This window comes from Nerophis ophidion, linkage group LG05 (assembly GCF_033978795.1).
Source record: "Nerophis ophidion isolate RoL-2023_Sa linkage group LG05, RoL_Noph_v1.0, whole genome shotgun sequence".
In the NCBI taxonomy this organism is placed as follows: domain Eukaryota; kingdom Metazoa; phylum Chordata; class Actinopteri; order Syngnathiformes; family Syngnathidae; genus Nerophis; species Nerophis ophidion.
In genome coordinates, this window is record NC_084615.1 from 46,779,049 (window position 1) to 46,797,373 (window position 18,325).

At 41.3% G+C, this 18,325-nt stretch overlaps 1 protein-coding gene across 3 annotated transcripts in view; it reads right to left on the minus strand.

Annotated features, from left to right (window-relative positions):
• The window catches only part of myt1la (myelin transcription factor 1-like, a), a 53,406-nt gene extending 39,365 nt beyond the window's left edge, over nt 1–14,041 (minus strand). For all 3 annotated transcript variants that reach the window (XM_061901131.1, XM_061901128.1, XM_061901129.1), the window contains exons 1-5: nt 13,581–14,041; nt 8,239–8,321; nt 8,110–8,164; nt 7,955–7,988; nt 4,971–5,033 (exon numbers count right to left, since the gene is read on the minus strand). In XM_061901131.1, coding sequence (XP_061757115.1) covers nt 4,971–5,033; nt 7,955–7,988; nt 8,110–8,164 — 152 coding nt within the window. In that variant the 5' untranslated portion in view covers nt 8,239–8,321; nt 13,581–14,041. The remainder of the gene's footprint in view (nt 1–4,970; nt 5,034–7,954; nt 7,989–8,109; nt 8,165–8,238; nt 8,322–13,580) is intronic.
• Between the last annotated feature and the right edge of the window lie 4,284 nt (nt 14,042–18,325).

The window sequence follows — 18,325 nt, forward strand, 5'->3', positions numbered from 1 at the left end:
GACCTTAGCGACGTGTCTGAGAGTGTGTCTGCCCAATGACGTTGTAACTGTAGAATGATTGAGGGGAAGTTCTTGGTTTCTTATGTGGGTTTATTGTTAGGCAGTTTCATTAAGTCCTCCTTGCGCAGTAACAACACACAACAACAGCAGTCACGTTTACGTCTCCCACTCTACCGTAAGGCAGTTCGTCTTCCAGCATGTGACACTCTTAAACATGACAATACTGCCATCTACTGTACATGCACCACAACACCTCCAGGCAACTTCAACCCCCTTACTAATCCTCCTCCAATCACATCCCATCTCCCCGAATTGTAAATAACCTAATTTAAATAATCGAATGTATTTCTAATTTATATACTTGTTCCGATGCTATCTGAACTCATTATGTTCTCTGCTCGCTGTACATATCCTACTAAGTAAGACCTACACTGTTTCAATGTCCATTTCTCTGTTGATGCAATTGTTGATGACTGAAGTACTGATATCAACCAAAGCTCCTCATCCCACCCCCTGGATTGTAAATAATGTATATAATTCAATGTATATACTATGATGATTTCCTTGTGTGATGACTGTATTATGCTGATAGTATATATTTGTGCCATGAATTGATTAACGTGGACCCTGACTTAAACAAGTTGAAAAACTTATTGCGGTGTTACCATTTAGTGGTCAATTGTACGGATTATGTACTGTATTGTGCAATCTACTAATAAAAGTTTCAATTAATCAATCAATCATGCATATGTGACAATAACATCTACTTTAGAAAGTGCAGTGCACAACTGCGCACACAACAGCTGTAAAGATACTCCTCCCCTCTTAACCACGCCCCCGCTCCCTAACACACCCCTGACCACGGCCCCCACCCCCCAACCTCCCGAAATCGGAGGTGTCAAGGTTGACAAGAATGGGTTGGGTGGTAGCGGGGGTGTAGCCCGGAAGAGTTAGGGCTTCATTGCATTCTGGGTATTTGTTATGTTGTGTTTATGTTGTGTTACAGTGCAGATGTTCTCCCGAAATGTGCTTGTCATTCTCGTTTGATGTGGATTCCCAGTGTGGTGCATATTGGTAACAGTCTTGAATTTTTTTGTACAGCCACCTTCGGTGTGACCTGTATGGCTGTTGATCAAGTATGTCTTGCAGTCACTGTTTTTTGTCAGCCGAAGCCTTATACAACATGCATCTAAAGCAGCACGCTGTGTGTGTGGTGAATGAGAGAACGCGACGAAATGTTGTAGAGGATGATAAAGGCGGTGCTGTCACGGTGCGCCCATGATAAACTTGTCCGGCGAACATCGGTACAATCTTTCGGGAGGGTCACTGAAAGTCACTCGGTAAAATCGGGTGAATTGGCTAGTATTTTGCTAGGGCGGGATAGCCATTCACAGAAGGTGAATCCACTTTGCACAAAGTTTCTGCATCCAGTGGCCCCTAGGTGAATTGAGTTTGAGACCCCTGATCTTAACAATTAAAGAAAAATCTGTAAAAAAATTGTATTTTTCTGTGGGACTGCCAGCATTGTCACTTCATTAAAGGTGGTTGATCGTAATGATTTGGAAAAACTCTGTAGAATAAAGGTATTTTTCTGCAGAACTGTTTGCATCGTCAGTTTATTAAAGGTGGTTGATTTTAATAATTTAGTAAAAATCTGTAAAATAACGATATTTTTCCGCAAAACGTTTCATGAAAATTTCTGTAAATATAATGTTTTTGATCATTATTTGGTTTACAATGTTTTACTTAAATTTTATGGTTTTCATTTGGCAGCCAAAGCTGCCAGTAGATGACCGTTTTTTTACAGATTTTTTTTTTTTACAATGTACTCAAATTGGTTACGACGATGAACTGCAGTCAGGTCGAGACCCTGATGAGGATGATGAGCTTCCCTGAGACGTTTTCTCAGTGTGTGCAGATATTATTTGAGTAAGCAAACCAGTTGTTGCAGCAGCTGTTCGGGTGGTTGGTTTCAGACCATCATGGAGCGGCACCTGCTGGATTTGGAGGTCATGGGCTGGTGTGGTTACACATGGTTTGCGGTTGTGAGGCTGGTTGGATATACTGCCAAATTCTCTGAAACGCTTTTGGAGACGGCTTATAGTACAGAAATGAACATTTAATTCACTGGAAACAGCTCTGGTGGACATTCCTGCAGTCAGAATGCCAACTGCATGCTACCTCAACTTGCGACATCCGTGGCATTGTGCTGTGTGATATACCTGCACATTTCAGAGTGACCTTTTATCGTGGGCAGCCTAATGGAGGCCTGTGCAATAATCATGCTGTTTACTCAGCATTTTGATATGCCACACCTGTGAGGTGGGATGGATTATCTTGGTGAAGAAGAAACGCTTACTAACACAGATTTAGACAGATCTGTGAAGAATTTATGATACAGAACAATAATGAACAAATACTTACATTTATACATCTCTGAAATGTACAAACGTTAAAGGCCTACTGAAATGAGATTTTCTTATTCAAACCGGGATAGCAGGTCCATTCCATGTGTCATACTTGATCATTTCGCGATATTGCCATATTTTTGCTGAAAGGATTTAGTAGAGAACATGGACGATAAAGTTTGCAACTTTTGGTCACTAGTAAAAAAGCCTTACCTTTACCGGAAGTACCAGACAATGTGCGCATGACGTCACGGGTTGTGGAGCTCCTCACATAATCACATTGTTTACAATCATGGCCACCAGTAGCTAGAGCGATTCGGATAGAGAAAGCGACAATGTCCCCATTAATTTGAGCGAGGATGAAAGATTCGTGGGGGAGTATAGTGAGAGTGAAGGACTAGAAAAAAAAAGGCGAGGACAGTAGGAGTGATTCAGATGTTATCAGACACATTTACTGGGATAATTCTGGAAAATCCTTTATCTGCTTATTGTGTTACTAGTGTTTTAGTGAGATTATATGGTACATGAAAGTCGGAGGGCAGTGGCCACGGGTGTGGTGACCGCCAGTGTCTCCGGTGGGAGGAGGTAATAGTCCACAGCAGCTGTAGGAGGGCGAAAGCTCCGCTCATAACTACGGTAAGAGCCGACTTATTACCACAATTTTCTCACTGAAACCTGCCGGTTGACATGTGGTCGGGATCCATGTTCGCGTGACCGTTCTGTTCCATAGTAAAGCTTCACCTTCCGGAATTTTAAACAAGGAAACACTGGCTGTGTTTGTGTGGCTAAAGGCAGCCGCAATACAGCGCTTTCCACCTCCATCTTTCTACTTTGACGTCTCCATTATTAATTGAACACATTGCAAAAGATTCAGCAACACAGATGTCCAGAATACTGTGTAATTATGCGATTAAAGCAGACTACTTATAGCCTGGATCAGGCTGGAAAAAAATGTCCGCTACAACCCGAGACGTCAAACGCACGCGTCATACGCGTCATCATACCGTTTTCAACAGAACACGTTGCGGAAAATTTAAGATTGCAATTTAGTAAACTAAAAAGGCCGTATTAGCATGTGTTGCAATGTTAATATTTCATCATTGATACATAAACTATCAGACTGCATGGTCGGTAGTAGTGGGTTTCAGTAGGCCTTTAACATTACTTATTTTATATTGGAGCTCATTAGCTTTTGTATCAAATGAAATGGTCAGTAGGTATTTTCAACACCTGCTGTAAGTGTCCATGTTTGTACTTATGAATAATAACAGAGTCAATGAAACATGCATGTCTGTGTGTGTGTATGTGTGGGTGTGTGCGTGTTTGCATGTCTGTCTGTGCGCGCGAGCACACACTTGACCTTGGCCACCTCACTGTCTCCCGCCAATTAAAATTCCAGCAGTAATTAAAGCAATCAGAAACGAGGGAATGCTGCAAGGGCGAGCGACTGTGCATGGTAATTATGTGCAGAGTGTGTGTGTGTTGGGAGGGCGGTGATGAATTTCTCATGCAATGCTTTGTGATTGATTATGTTGTACTTAATTGGATCATCATGTGTTGTTATGAACAGATGCTAACAGGCTATGCTAGTGAAACAAAAACTATTGATTCAGTTGTGCTATAATAATAGTAGCTAATGTAGCCAGGAGGCACTAGCTTCTTTACACACACACACACACGCACGCACACACACACGATCACAGAGGATATTTACAATCAATTTAGCAACTCTGTTTCTATGGTTACCTGCTATTGATATAAACCCAACAACTGCATTAAACACCTGCATCCTCACTCTTCATTCTTGCATTTGTTATGTGAGGAATAGGATATATAATAATTTTGTTTAAATTGTGACGGCAGAGCATGCATGAGGTGACTGAGTATATCAGTCTCAGCAGCATCATTACACAGATGCAGGCTGAGGTTAGACGGGATAGGATCATCGCCCCCGGCAACGCCACGTACAAACACTCATCACCGTGGCAACACTTGTGTGCCAAAAGGAGGTGAGGGTGTGTGTGGATGGGGGAATGCAGGAGAGATTGGAAGGTGCGCAATGTGGGCGACACCATATTCACCTCCTGTCCTCACCGTTGCCATGGCAGAGGGGCCACATCCCTCCCGGTCCTCACAGTGCAACATGCACACGGCGCTGTCGCCATGGCGACATCCTCCAGAGAGCAATAGAACTAAAGAGAGACAGCCAAATGTAGACAAGAGAAAGAACCTCACCCGTCCTCCGCCAACTCATTCAAAGAGAGATAACTTTCTCACGGGACAAGATTCACTACTAATTCTCACCAACATAGAATGTTCTTGTAAATGGACCTTCTTTTCTTTAATTTTAATGTTCTGGTTCATATCAGAGTTCTAGTTTTGGACTTTGTATGAGCTCCCTGAGCGACCATTCGACAGTCACTATGGTACTCTGGCAGCCATCTATCATCCTGCCCTTCGTCTCTACCCAACACTAGCCAAAACATCTAACACATTTTTCCTGAGCTGTACATCCTCTGCAGTGCAAAAACACACAAGTTGACTAAACCAGGCAAGTCTTACCTGCGGTGCCGGGCGTACTTGCCACTGACGTGTCCAGAACCGTCGCAACCCGCCGTTGGACAGCTGAGGAGGAAGTAAACACACACACGGACATGATGCAACATTCCACATGGATACCATTTTCAAACATTCTGAATGACAAATTATCGTTGTGTACTTTATCATACTGAGTGTGTGTGTAGTGTGTGTGTGTATGTGCACATATGGCTCAGGTGCTGCAGCCCTTTTCATGACTCAAGAGCATGCACGTCTGGGACAGCTCACATCAAACACCCAATAAAATGAGTCTAAGTTAAACCTGCAAACCTGTGTCTCAGTTTAAGTACTTGTGTCTATTGAGTGCATAAGTGCGTTCACACCGCTAAGTACGCCAAAATGTTGTACACTGTCAGTACTCGGATGTTGCATCCAAAACACTAAAGTGGGGAGTGTGCAGTGAGGACACTTACAACCCTCAACAGTCGTCATCTTGGCAACGTAGCAGTAGGAAATTGACGAATTGCAAATAATGGTGGCTGAGGAGCAACCCAAAGAGATGGAAACTAGTAACCAAAGAAGAAGGTAAATATGTGATGGCCAAAAACTGTAAACTGTCAACATTCACACACCCATGAACTAATAAGTATAAATAAATACTGTATATACTCAGTATATACTAAGTATATACAGTCCTATAAACTAAAGGACCGATTTACTAAGATCTGAATACCACGTGCTAAACCGCATGTGCAATCTATAAAATGTTGTGTACTATTAGTGGCCGTGTTGCGTCCGATCTACAAACATTGCACATGCTATTCATAATGGTGCAAACCGCCTTATTTAAATTAGGTTTTTGGGTGTTCTATGTAGCTTTACTGATGGAGACATTGGATCATGAACTGCACATTCATGTTATCATGCTCCTACCTATGACATTTTGCTATCAAACAGCAGCAGACATGTACAATTTTTTTATGGGCATTTTAGAGTAAGTCCAGTGCATCCACAATGTAACCCATATTTTTGTGCGCTGCAGAGGAGCTGCAAAGACACTTGATCCCCTCCGCCGCACCTTTTTTCTTTAGAAGATTATGAGTCATTTTTCACCTGAACAGGAATTTATGGACATCCTAGCAGTCAGCATCCTAATGACAGCAGACATTGTACAGTAAGTGATGTTGTATTTGTTTGTTTGCTCTCATTAAGTCTGCAATGACTAATTATTAGTGGTAAAGAAAAAAAAGCAAATTTTGCAATGCGTTTTTGAAATTAATGCGTCCGCGTGTACTTAAAATGATCAAAATACATAAGTATTAAATGTTATTATAAATGTGCCCATTACTACATTATGTATATACTTACATCATGGGTATAAAACCTCAATGGAGGTGTTAGGACAAATATTTTTAATAATATATATTCTATGTGAAAGAAACGAACGTCATTAAAAAAATACTAAAGAACACCAAAACGCATTGATTAAATTTGCTTTAATCCGCCCCTTAAAAGGGTCATGTCATGATTTTTTTTCTATTTTCATACTTCATTTTGGTCTACAGAACATGTAATGGTGATTCTTTGGTAAGAATGTTTCATAGATTTTGCAGTAAAGACCTTTCTTTAGGCCAATTTCTCTAAAAACAGTTTGTTATGAGAGACGGAGTTGTTCAACAAAAATTAAGCCCTCTTAACCACGCCCCCTTACGCTGACTACGCTTTGGTCAGCTATATTTGGTAGTTGTTGTTTTTGATACCCACCAAAAATCTAATTTTTATTTGACTGTCACGACAACACAACATCCCAGATAAGTTAATAGTAAGGCAATTTATAATTCAGATGAAGCTGAAAGTTTGTGTTGTGACTTTTGCGATTTAAAAAACTAAAATAGGCTGACTCGCTCAAAGATATTTAAGTACATTTCTACCAAAACAGATAATCTGCTCATGTCACACTTCAACAAAACTGTAAACGGACCGTTTGTAAGAAGTTTGAAGTAAGGCAAGATGGTTTTATAAATATCTTTGCAATTTTGGGGTTTTGCTTAATAGGTCCCATTTAAGTCCTCTTACAGCTAAAAATTTATAAAATTATGTTGCTGAATGGTAACTGGGTTGTACTTGTAAAGCGATTTTCTACCTTTTTAAGGAACTCAAAGCGCTTTGACACTTATTCCCACATTCACCCATTCACACATACATTCACACACTGATGGTGGGAGCTGTCATGCAAGGCGCTAACCAAGACCCATTAAGAGCAAGGGTGAAGTGTCTTGCTCAAGGACACAACGAACATGACTAGAATGGTAGAAGGTAGGGATTGACCCAGAAACCCTCAGGTTGCTGGCATAGCCACTCCCCCAACCGCGCCACGCCGTCGTGAATACACGATATGGCTAATATTTTATATTTCTGACCGTTGAAAATGTTGACACACACACATAGGATTCTCGCCTGTCCATTGTCTGAGCACTGATCCTGCAGCTGTGTGTGTCAGATTGCATGTCGTTCTCATGTGTGCTAAATAAAACGCAAAATAGTTCTCCCAAAACGATCAGGATTGTTGATAGATCACATTGTGTGTGATAAATAATTACAATTGCATGTTTTTCTCCAAGTATTGTGAGCGTTTTGATGATTAGCTAATATTTTGCGTATTCATGAAGACAGAGACGCGAAATGGATTGCCCGCCTTATTCTGCTCACTTAACAGACAGAATCCACTTTACACACATTAAGTAGATCAGCTTTGCATGTTCAATCAGGTTTGCACAAGTTTAAATCCACGCAAACCTTTAGTAAATCAGGCCCCTAGTGTACTTATTGAAGTGCACTGCCCCAAGTATTCCATTTTAAACACAGCCCTGGACTTCACTCACGCACACACACAAACATACGCACACACAAACGTACTACAAAATGACTGTTTGAATTGCTCAACCCAACAGCAGCACACTGAACAAGTTGACAACCATGAGTCACTGAATGTCACAAAGCTCACATACCTGAATAAGTCCTGTGGCACGGCGTCCACGACAGCTTCACACAACAAGACAAAATCTGTCAACAACTACTGTGTATAGAAGTAACCATCAAAAAGAAGTGAGGAGAGGTAAAAAGGAGCAGGAAGACAGAGGAGGAAAAAGTAGGAGGTTCACACCTCGCACTCCTTTGGATCGTGTTCGATGCCGTTTCTCTGCTGCATTCACCTCCATCTGGACAGGAAATTATGTCACAACATTGTGATTATTTATAATGACGATGATGATTATGACGATAAAGAGCATACCTGGTTGGACCACCTTGATCTGGATGAAAAGCTTTGCAGTGTGTGGATGGCAGGTAGCTTCAGATGTTCATCTTGCTCATCTCCTAAAACACAAATACCAAAAAGGTTACATATTCGATGCCTGCCAGGCCATCAGAGGCTGCTGGTCACATGATCAACAGGGTGACCAGGAGACACATGCAGGCGTCTACATAGACTCTCTTTCTTTAGTCCTAACCGAAATAATAAATATAAATCGTTTGAGGTGCTTACTATGAGGTCTGTCAAACCGCTGCCTCTATACCTGGCTGTTATCTACCGCCCCCCAGGGCCCTATTCGGACTTTCTCAATGAATTCTCAGTTTGTTGCTGATCTAGTGATGCACGCCGATAATATATTTATAATGGGGGACTTTAATATCCATATGAATACCCCATCGGACCCACCGTGCGTGGCGCTCCAGACTATAATTGATAGCTGTGGTCTTACACAAATAATAAATGAACCTACGCATCGCAACGGTAATACGATAGACCTAGTGCTTGTCAGGGGTACCACCGTTTCCAAAGTTATGATACTCCCGTATACTAAAGTAATGTCCGATCATTACCTTATAAAATTCGAGGTTCAGACTCATGTTCGGCAAGCTAATAATAATAATAACTGCTATAGCAGCCGCAACATTAATGCTGCCACAATGACAAATCTTGCTGGCCTACTGCCCTCGGTAATGGCACCATTCCCAAAGTATGTGGGCTCTATTGATAACCTCACTAACAACTTTAACTACACCCTGCGTGAAACCATTGATAGTATAGCACCGCTGCAGTTAAAAAAGGCTCCAAAAAGGCGTACTCCATGGTTTACAGAAAAAACTAGAGCTCATAAATTATCATATAGAAAGCTGGAACGCAAATGGCGCACGACTAAACTTGAGGTTTTCCATCAAGCATGGAGTGATAGTTTAATATCTTATAAACGCATGCTTACCTTAGCTAAAGCTAAATTTTACTCAAATCTCATCCGCCTTAATAAAAACGATCCTAAATTTTTCTTAAGTACGGTAGCATCGCTAACACAACAAGGGACTCCTTCCAGTAGCTCCACCCACTCGGCAGGTGACTTTATGAAATTTTTCAATAAGAAAATGTAACTCTTTAGAAAGGAGATTAAAGACAATGCGTCCCAGCTACAACTGGGTTCTATTAACACAGACACGACTGTATATACGGCGGATACTGCCCTCCAAAATAGTTTCTCTCGTTTTGAGGAAATAACATTAGAAGAATTGTTACGTGTAAATGGAATTAAAACAAACAACATTTTTACATGACCCACTTCCTGGGAAACTTATCAAGGAGCTCTTTGTATTATTAGGTCCATCAGTGCTAAATATTATAAACTTATCACTTTCCTCTGGCACTGTTCCCCTATCATTAAAAAAAGCGGTTATTCATCCTCTCCCACTAACCTCGATCCTGACCTCATGGTAAACTACCTTCCCTTTATTTAAAAAATCCTCAAAAAAATTGTTGCAGAGCAGCTAAATGAACACTTAGCGTCTAACAATCTATGTGAAACCTTTCAATCCGGTTTCAGGGCAAATCACTCTACGGAGACAGCCCTCGCTAAAATGACTAATGAGGATGTCGTTGTGGTTTGTGTTGTGGTTTGTGCAGCCCTTTGAGACACTAGTGATTTAGGGCTATATAAATAAAAATTGATTGATTTATTGATTGATTTACTTAGCCTCCATAAGAAGAGTATTAAACATGAGTAGCAGACCCAAGCCTGCTATCTCCTTTCATACAGAAAGCTTTGAAGTAGAAGAAGGACAATAAGACAATTTAATAGAAGAAAAACAGTCTAATCTCATTGGATTTGTTATAAAACTATTGTAAGATATGTCATGAACATACACTAAAAAACAATTTTAAAAAAATAAAAAAATAAGAAAAGAAAACAAATGAGAGACAAGAGAAAGCAAAAAGAACAAGACAAAGAAAAAGTCAAAAAAAAGGAGAAAAAGAATAAGGACAAATTAGACAAAGAGGCAGAACAAAAAAAGCAGAAAAAGAAAAAGAAGAAGAAAATAGTAAGGAAAAAGAAGGGGAAAAGGAGGAGAACAAGAAAGACAATGATAAAGGGAAGAAAGAGAAAAAGGACAAGAAAAGACAAGAAAAATGAGAAGATGAAGGAAATGAAAAAAGAGGTAAAAAAAGAACACAAATAAGGAGAAGAAAGACAAGACAAAGGACAAGTACAAGAAAAGGGAGAAGAAAGGCGAAGTGAAAAATAAGATTAAGAAGAAAAGAAAACAAAACAGAAGAAGAACTGATGCAGACTGCAGTGCAGCAGTGCTAATAGAAATGTAAATTCTCGCACACGTTCCGCTTCAACGACATGGCCAAGCTGAGTTCATCTGAGGCCATAGCTTCACTGAGCGTGCTCGGACATCACAGTCACCTTACCCCATGCGAAGAAACCCCTCTCATTGAAGCTGTACCACTTAGCATGATGCATAAACTCTGAGTGTGTGTGCGCGTGTGTAAATTCATCAAATTTACACACATTTTATTACTGTAGTGCGAAATCACAACAGAAGTGATCTGAAGACACTTTACACGTGGGGCAGGTTGAGAACGAGAACGTTGTCACACATTCAAGAGAACCAACTGAACCACACATGAGCAAACACTTGGCGTGTTGGTGATTACTTTCAGTAAGTTTTCAAAGGAAAGTTGTCAGTAAATGTATTTTGTCTAGCTCATCTTATGAAAACAGTCTGGTCACAAATAAACCCAGCACAATTACTTGGTTAACAACATCTTGTCTTTGTAGATCTTATTTGCAATTTTAGTCAAGCAGAAAATAGCTTTATGTATGTGTGTGTGTGTGTCCCCTATATGTGCGCAGAGTGTGGTGTGAAGAGGAGTCTCATACTGTTTAGTATTCAGACTGACACTCAGCCTGTCTGCTACAGTCTGATGCAGAGCTCCTACACACGCACACACACACACACACAACACACACACACACACACACACACACACACACAGACATAAGAGGCTATGTACACACATATGCGCACTGGGGCACACATGCACACATGCACACACACACGCACATCATCATCAATGTGGACTTTACATGTGGTCTATGTTTGCACACACTTTCAGCTGTCAATCAAACACAGCCTGAAGCATCAGCCCTGTTGCTATGGCTACCTGTCATTTACCATACCTTATGCGCACTCCCACCAGACGACCACTAACATATAAAAGTGACAACAGGTCATGTGACTTGTCCACACACACCCACGCACACGCACGCGCACAAACACACACACAGAGGAAAATATGTTTGATGCTAGCAGACATATTGACAAACAAACAATGTGGTGTGCAACGCGAAGCCACAGCGAGAAAACTAAATACCGTATTTCCTTGATTTGCCGCCGGGCATATAGTATGCGCCTGCCTTGAATTACTGCCGGGTCAAACTCGCTTCGCAAAATAATTAGCGCATGCTTAGTATTACTGCCGGGTCAAACTCGTGACGTCACGAGGGACACTTCCCCTGTCATCATTTTCAAAATGGAGGAGGCTGATTTCAATACCGGTAACTTGAAATCGCATAAAGGGAAGAAGATTAAGAGCTATTCAGTAGGATTTAAGGTACAAGCTATTGAATACCGGTATGCTAAAAAGAACAGTAAGCAGCTATGTTTTATTAATATACCTGTGGAGCCGACGGTCCGACAGACAGGCAGGGCACACTGGAGCCCGGCCCAAGATGGCTGCAAGGAGGCAGCGAGCGAGCGGAGAGGAGGAGCGGCCTGGACTGAGGTTTTATTGAAAAATAAATAAAGTCAAATTGCTCAAGCCATGTCCTTCCTTGGTGGTCCTGGGAACCCACAAGACGACGGCTTGAGACCGTCACAATACCGTAGCTGCGTGTGTCCAATATGAGTCAATAAATGACTCCCGCCTCCTGGTGGTAGAGGGCACTAGTGATCCTTCTTGCGACTAATCGGCTGCAGAAGAAGTGACTGAGTGACGTGATATGTGCTGGGACGGCTATGACGGACTTTCTAATAGCAGTTTTCTAAACTGGACTTTCAATCGAAGCAGGAGGTAATAAAAGAAGATCTCCATCGAGACAGAGAGACTTTTAAAACTGAAGAAAGACTTCTATAAACAAGTTACCGATGATTTTGATCAGAAGGAGCTGGCATGGACTATATTTATAAGTAAAGGTAAGACCATAATAACAATTTTTTAAACTAAATGTGCTTTTCATGATGGTATCCTTACATCACACTCACATTTTTACTCCATGCCTTTGGTAAGTGCCAGAGTGAGAAGAGGTTTTAAAATGATTAGTGCATGGTTACTTTTACCGCATGCCTTTGGTAAGCGCAGGAGTGAGAAAAGATTTTAAATAATTAGCGCCCCGGCGGCAATTCAAGGAAATACGGTACCAAACTGTTGTTGATATTTGGCTGTGTGTGAAGGATGATGATTTCTGTTATTGTGTACACAGTCAGCTAAAGTCAGAGAATATTTCCAAGCGTACTAGGAAGACTTATGTACATGTACTCTACAGTACCAAAACAATGCCCTCCTATATAGGTAAACATCTGTGACCTTTGGACCCTCTACTGTCCGGCAAATATTATAATTGTACATGCAAATATGGCCAATAAATGAGTGCATGTGCCTAAATGTCACTATTGACCTATATTGAAAGCTGTGATCAACTTTAATTGTAGTACTGAACATCAACACATGATGACAATATAACTTCCACGCTGCATGAATATCCACTCACTGGACACTTCATTAGGTTCAGGTGTAAGGAGATCACATATCCGAGCAATGTCAGTAATCTTTGTCCAGATTGTTCTAGGTCATTATATCGTGTACCTAATCAAGTGTCCAGAAAGGTACAGGCAGACCTGAGGTAAGTGGTGTAGTGTCACATGCACACATAATAAATGCTGCTTATGTGAGTGTTATGAACATAAGAATTCAAAAAGTATTGTCAGGTCGCACACAATACAGGAATGTTGCTGAGTGAAGATGATCAACTCACCACAGAGGAAGGAATGAGAACAGAGATGAGAAAAAGTGTCTCGGCCTGGAAGATGAAGGAGGCGCGTACACGCCGCTGTGCACACGGCAGCCTCTGAGATAACTGCCACACACACACACACACGCCCTGCACACACGCGCACACACACACGCACGCAGAGGTGCGGCTGACTGCAGGCGGGAAGGAGGAATGTGTGTGGAATGACGAGGTGAGGAGGCGAGGGGCGCGTGCACGTGAGGGAATGATGACAGCAAGGCAAACATACTGGAATAGCGACAATGGCGACTCTCTCCTCCGCTCTTCTTCTTCTCCGTGATGGGGAATGTGTCCTCTGTGTCTCTCTACCTGCGCGCTCTCTCTCTCTTTCGTCGCGCTATCTGTCCATGCCTTTACTGGAGGGAGGAGAGAGAAGATGAAGGGGAGGAGAGGGAAGGGGGAGCCAGACAGACACAGAGAGGGGGAGGAAAAGGAGGAGGAGGAGAATAACGATGATGAAGATGGTAGAATCAGACACTGCAGTAGCAGCAGCAGCAGCAGCAGCAGAAGAAGAAGAAGAACAACAAGAAGGTTTAGCTCCCTTGCATGCTCTTCTTCATCCTCCTTTCGTTTTGAGTTGTGGGGGCGCGCACACAAGCGGCGCCTGCAGGACACACGGCGGGGGCGCGCATGCTCATCTGTCTCCCTCTCTGTGCTCCCAGCATGTGCACGTACGTGCACAATACTGCTAGTGCACCAGCCTCCCAGTGGGAACAAAGAACTACTTTTTGGTCAGTTTTAGGATTGATAGTGGGACCAATCAGATCCTTGAAAGTACATTCGAGGACAGAGGTGAGAGCACCAGTAAAGAAGACCGTGTTAATTAGTTTTCTTTCATGTTTTTGGCGCTAATGATAAACATGTTTTGTTAAGTTGAGCCGAGTTTACATGAGCAACCATTTAAGTGACAGAGACATAGAAAAACTCCAAAAGAGCAATGATGTCCAGCATGGTACAAATGGCACAAGTGTGTACACCCACGCTGTGGGGTGGTCATCCGCCTTGACAGATGATTGAAAAACTGAGGAGAAGCTTTTAGAGAAGAGAGAAAGAGAGAGAGAGAGAAGAGAGAATAACTTTCTCCTCTTCCTTCACTTACACGCTTCCTCTTTTCCTCTCCTTGGCGTTCCCATCTTTCCTCTGACGGCAGCCAGGAGTGATCTGAGGACAGAGAGAGAGAGAGGTTGATAGAGCGAGCATCAGGAGCCCACACTGACCCACTTAAATAAAACATGCATTTGGTTCCTCGTCGCACTTCACTTTTCACATAATGGTCAAAAAGGTTGAAGTAGATGAGGTGAAAGTATTAGTCCAATAAAACATCATTAGCATCACTGTCCTTCCCGTGATGCTGGCAGACAACGGTTATATATATATAAGCTCCAGTTTGAAAACTATGCTGCCCCCTGCTGGCCGTCTTAAAGCTTTTTAGTATTTCAAATATTGCACAACTCTACTTTTATTCCTGCCCAAAACAGCACATCAGTGATTTAACTGTGATAAATGACTCAGTCTTGTTGTTATTATCTGGACGGTTCTCTCCAAGCACGCAGACACTTAATCACATGAGTGTGCACGCCTGCAGTACTGTCGGTGTGTGCTGCTAATAAGTTGTTTTAACAGCCTGCAGCCTCCAGGGGGACAAAGTCAAAATTACTGCGGGGGCCAGATAAGAGCGCCAAGATGGCTGCTGCAGACTGTTCCCCCGGCAGTGTGCATGGGCGGTGAGCGCTGCACTTTGCCCTGCTAGATCTCTCCAGATGGCGCTGGAAAATCCCAGCGTCTGAGTTTTTTTTCTTCCAATTTACAAATGAAATCATATGTGCACAAATACAACAAAACCAACTTTCATTGTACTCGTCATTTTGAAAAACACCCTCTCAACTGCACCAACAGCCATCTTGTCTTAGCAAACTGCACATAGCGAGTTTTATTGCCTCACATTGTCAAAACTGCTACCATGTCATGAGACACATGAGAGTTAGGCTAAATCACATGTATATACAACATGAGAGTAAACTTGTGTTGAGACATTTTGCAAATGACATAACAATAGTAGTAATAGTCGTAATAGTAACCTGAGAACTACAAGAATACTGGTCCTTAATCATGATATGACAGCCATGATAACAAACCACAACTCTGATATGAGCGCCTCGAAGTGAGAGCCATGAGAATTTAAATCATACCATGGGAATCATAGGAGTACTTATCCTCAATAATGACATTAGCACCAAGAGAACCGATCACAACTCTGACATGAGAGCTGAGAGAACCAATCATGCAATGAGAACAGGGACATGAGAATCAACCGGAATCACTCTATCAAAGTCAACAATGACATGAGAGCCAAGGGGATAAATTAAAAAGATCACGCGACGTGTCCAGATTGTACCCTGCTTTCCGCCCAAGTGCTGCTGGGATAGGCTCCTGGCCTTCCTCCTGCAAAAGAGGCGAGAGCAGGGGTATCAAACCTGTTTTCATTGAGGGCCACATCGCAGTTATGGCTGCCACCAGACGGCCGCTTGTAACAGTGAATAATGTAAAAATTTGCCTATTTATTATTGTTGTTATTTTTTAACGTACACTATGAAAAAATATATATTTTACAGTAAAAAACTTGAAACTCAGTCACCAGAATTTACTGTAAATTATATGTGTATGTACACTTTTTTTTTTTTTTACAATATAATTACTGTAAATGAAAAAACTGTACCACTGTTTTATTTATGCAAAAAATTAGCAGCGTAAATTCCAGAATGCTACTGTACAATTGAGGGTGTTTTTCTTTTTTACAACAACATGTAACTATAAATCAAAAAACAGTACCTATGTATTTTTGATTCTGGCAACCAAGTTGCCAGTTTTTTACTGTGAAAAATATGGTACCATTTTTCAATTTACAGTAAGACCACATACAAACAACCATAGATTTTACAGTAAAAAACTAGCAGTTCAGTCAATAAAATTTTACTGTAGAAAACAGTGGCAGTTTTTCCAATATAAAAATACGGTAAATGTTACTGTAAAATCTATTGTCATTTTACAGTGTAGAATTTGATGGATAACTTACTTTGAATTACTTTTATTTTGACACAAAAGTTGTTTGGAAATTATGATAGTGTAATATTTGTTGAAAAATTGGACACTATTAAAGTTTAAGAAGGTATGCAATTTCATGCAGTACATACATTTGTTCTGTAAAAGTTGAAACAAAAAAAAATACATTTAATGAGGAAATATAAGATACTTTATTGACACAAATTATTTCCAGATGCTCACGGGCCATTTACAATGATGTGGCGGGCCAGATAAGGACCCCAAGCCTTGAGTTTGACACCTGTGATATAGTGTGTCAATCATGATATGAGTGCCATGAGAATCAACCAAGACTCCTTCATGAGAAAAATGATAATAAATTGCAATCATGCCAAGGCAATGAGCCCTTTCATGAGCCATTAGAATCAACTGCATTCTAAACATGAGAGCCAAGAGGGTCAATTATGCCCTGAGAACTATGAAAGGCAAAGGTGTGATAAGAGTCATGAAAACAAAGTCTAGTAAATACCTCATTGTTGATATTTACTGTATTGGTATTGGAATTTATGACGATGCCATCACACTACACACTGTCATTGGATGTTTAAATGAACAGAATATAATTGAAACTGAGATTGAAATAAAAAGAATGAGCAAAATAGAATTGAACTGAAGACAATATAAATCAATAGAATAGATATTGACGGAGATAAAAATCTACATATATCCTTATTTAAAAGTTACTTATTTTTGTTCCATGGTCATATTTGAAATAGCTAGTGTTCCATCTTGTATTCTGTTTATCTTTTCCCTATCACCTGACCAATGGTACACTGTAGACGACCTTGGCTTTAGGAATGTGAGGAGTAGCAATACTCACTTCTTATCTCATCCTGTGCCCAGCTAAGGAGGACAATAGACTTGTGTATTCGTTCCGGTGGGTTGGGGCGAGTGGCATAGGGTAAAAGGCAAGACTTCTGTAGTATTGTCAGATCAAGTTGGGCGATGCGATTTGAAGGTATTGTTCATAGTTTGGTCTCCCAAAGCTTTGGAATAAAATGTCAGAATACCTACTCTGTCTGGGATTCATTTAAAATCAGCTTATGTGTCATCAAAAGAACTTGGGGGTGACCAGCAGTTTAAATTCCCAGCAAGAGGAATATCTGGTCTGAACGCAACAATTGGGGGCTTTCGTCCGGGATGACACGTTGAGAATTGGACATCACTAACAATCTTCCGGACAGACTCACTTGGGCAACACATAAATCAAGGTAAGCAGAGCCTTTTTCTAAAATCTGCATTAGGAGTCTATCCTGAAGTCTGTAAGTCAAAAACTGTTTCGTACCCCAGACACTGAGTGGTGATTTTGATAGATTGGTTGCATTTTTGCCTTTTCCGCCATTACATAAAAGTTGTAAATAAGTGGTCAACTCACGGCATCGTGTCAAGATTACCCTGACGAGCTGCTTCACTGACGAGTAAGCAAATAGTCGGGTGTGGCTCGCCCTGGGGATTTGGTCTCCCCTAAAAAAGTAACGGGTCGGATGACCGTTGTACGGCTACTAAATAGTCCCTGGTTGTAAGTTCCATGTGACATTAATGTGTGCACTAAAATTAAGGATGGGTTTAATATGAACCACATTGTGAACCCACACCAAACAAGAATGACAAACACATTTTGGGAGAACATCCGCACTGTAACACAATATAAACAAAACAGAACAAATACCCAGAATCCCATGCAGCCCTAACTATTCCGGGCTACAATATACACCCTTGCTACTACCAAACACCCCACGCTCCCCTACTTGCGTCGGTTGAGGTAGTGTATATTGTAGCCCGGGTGAGTTAGGGCTGCAAGGTGTTCTGGGTATTTGTTCTCTTGTGTGTAAGTTGTGTTAGGGTGCGGATGTTCTCCCGAAATGTGTTTGTCAT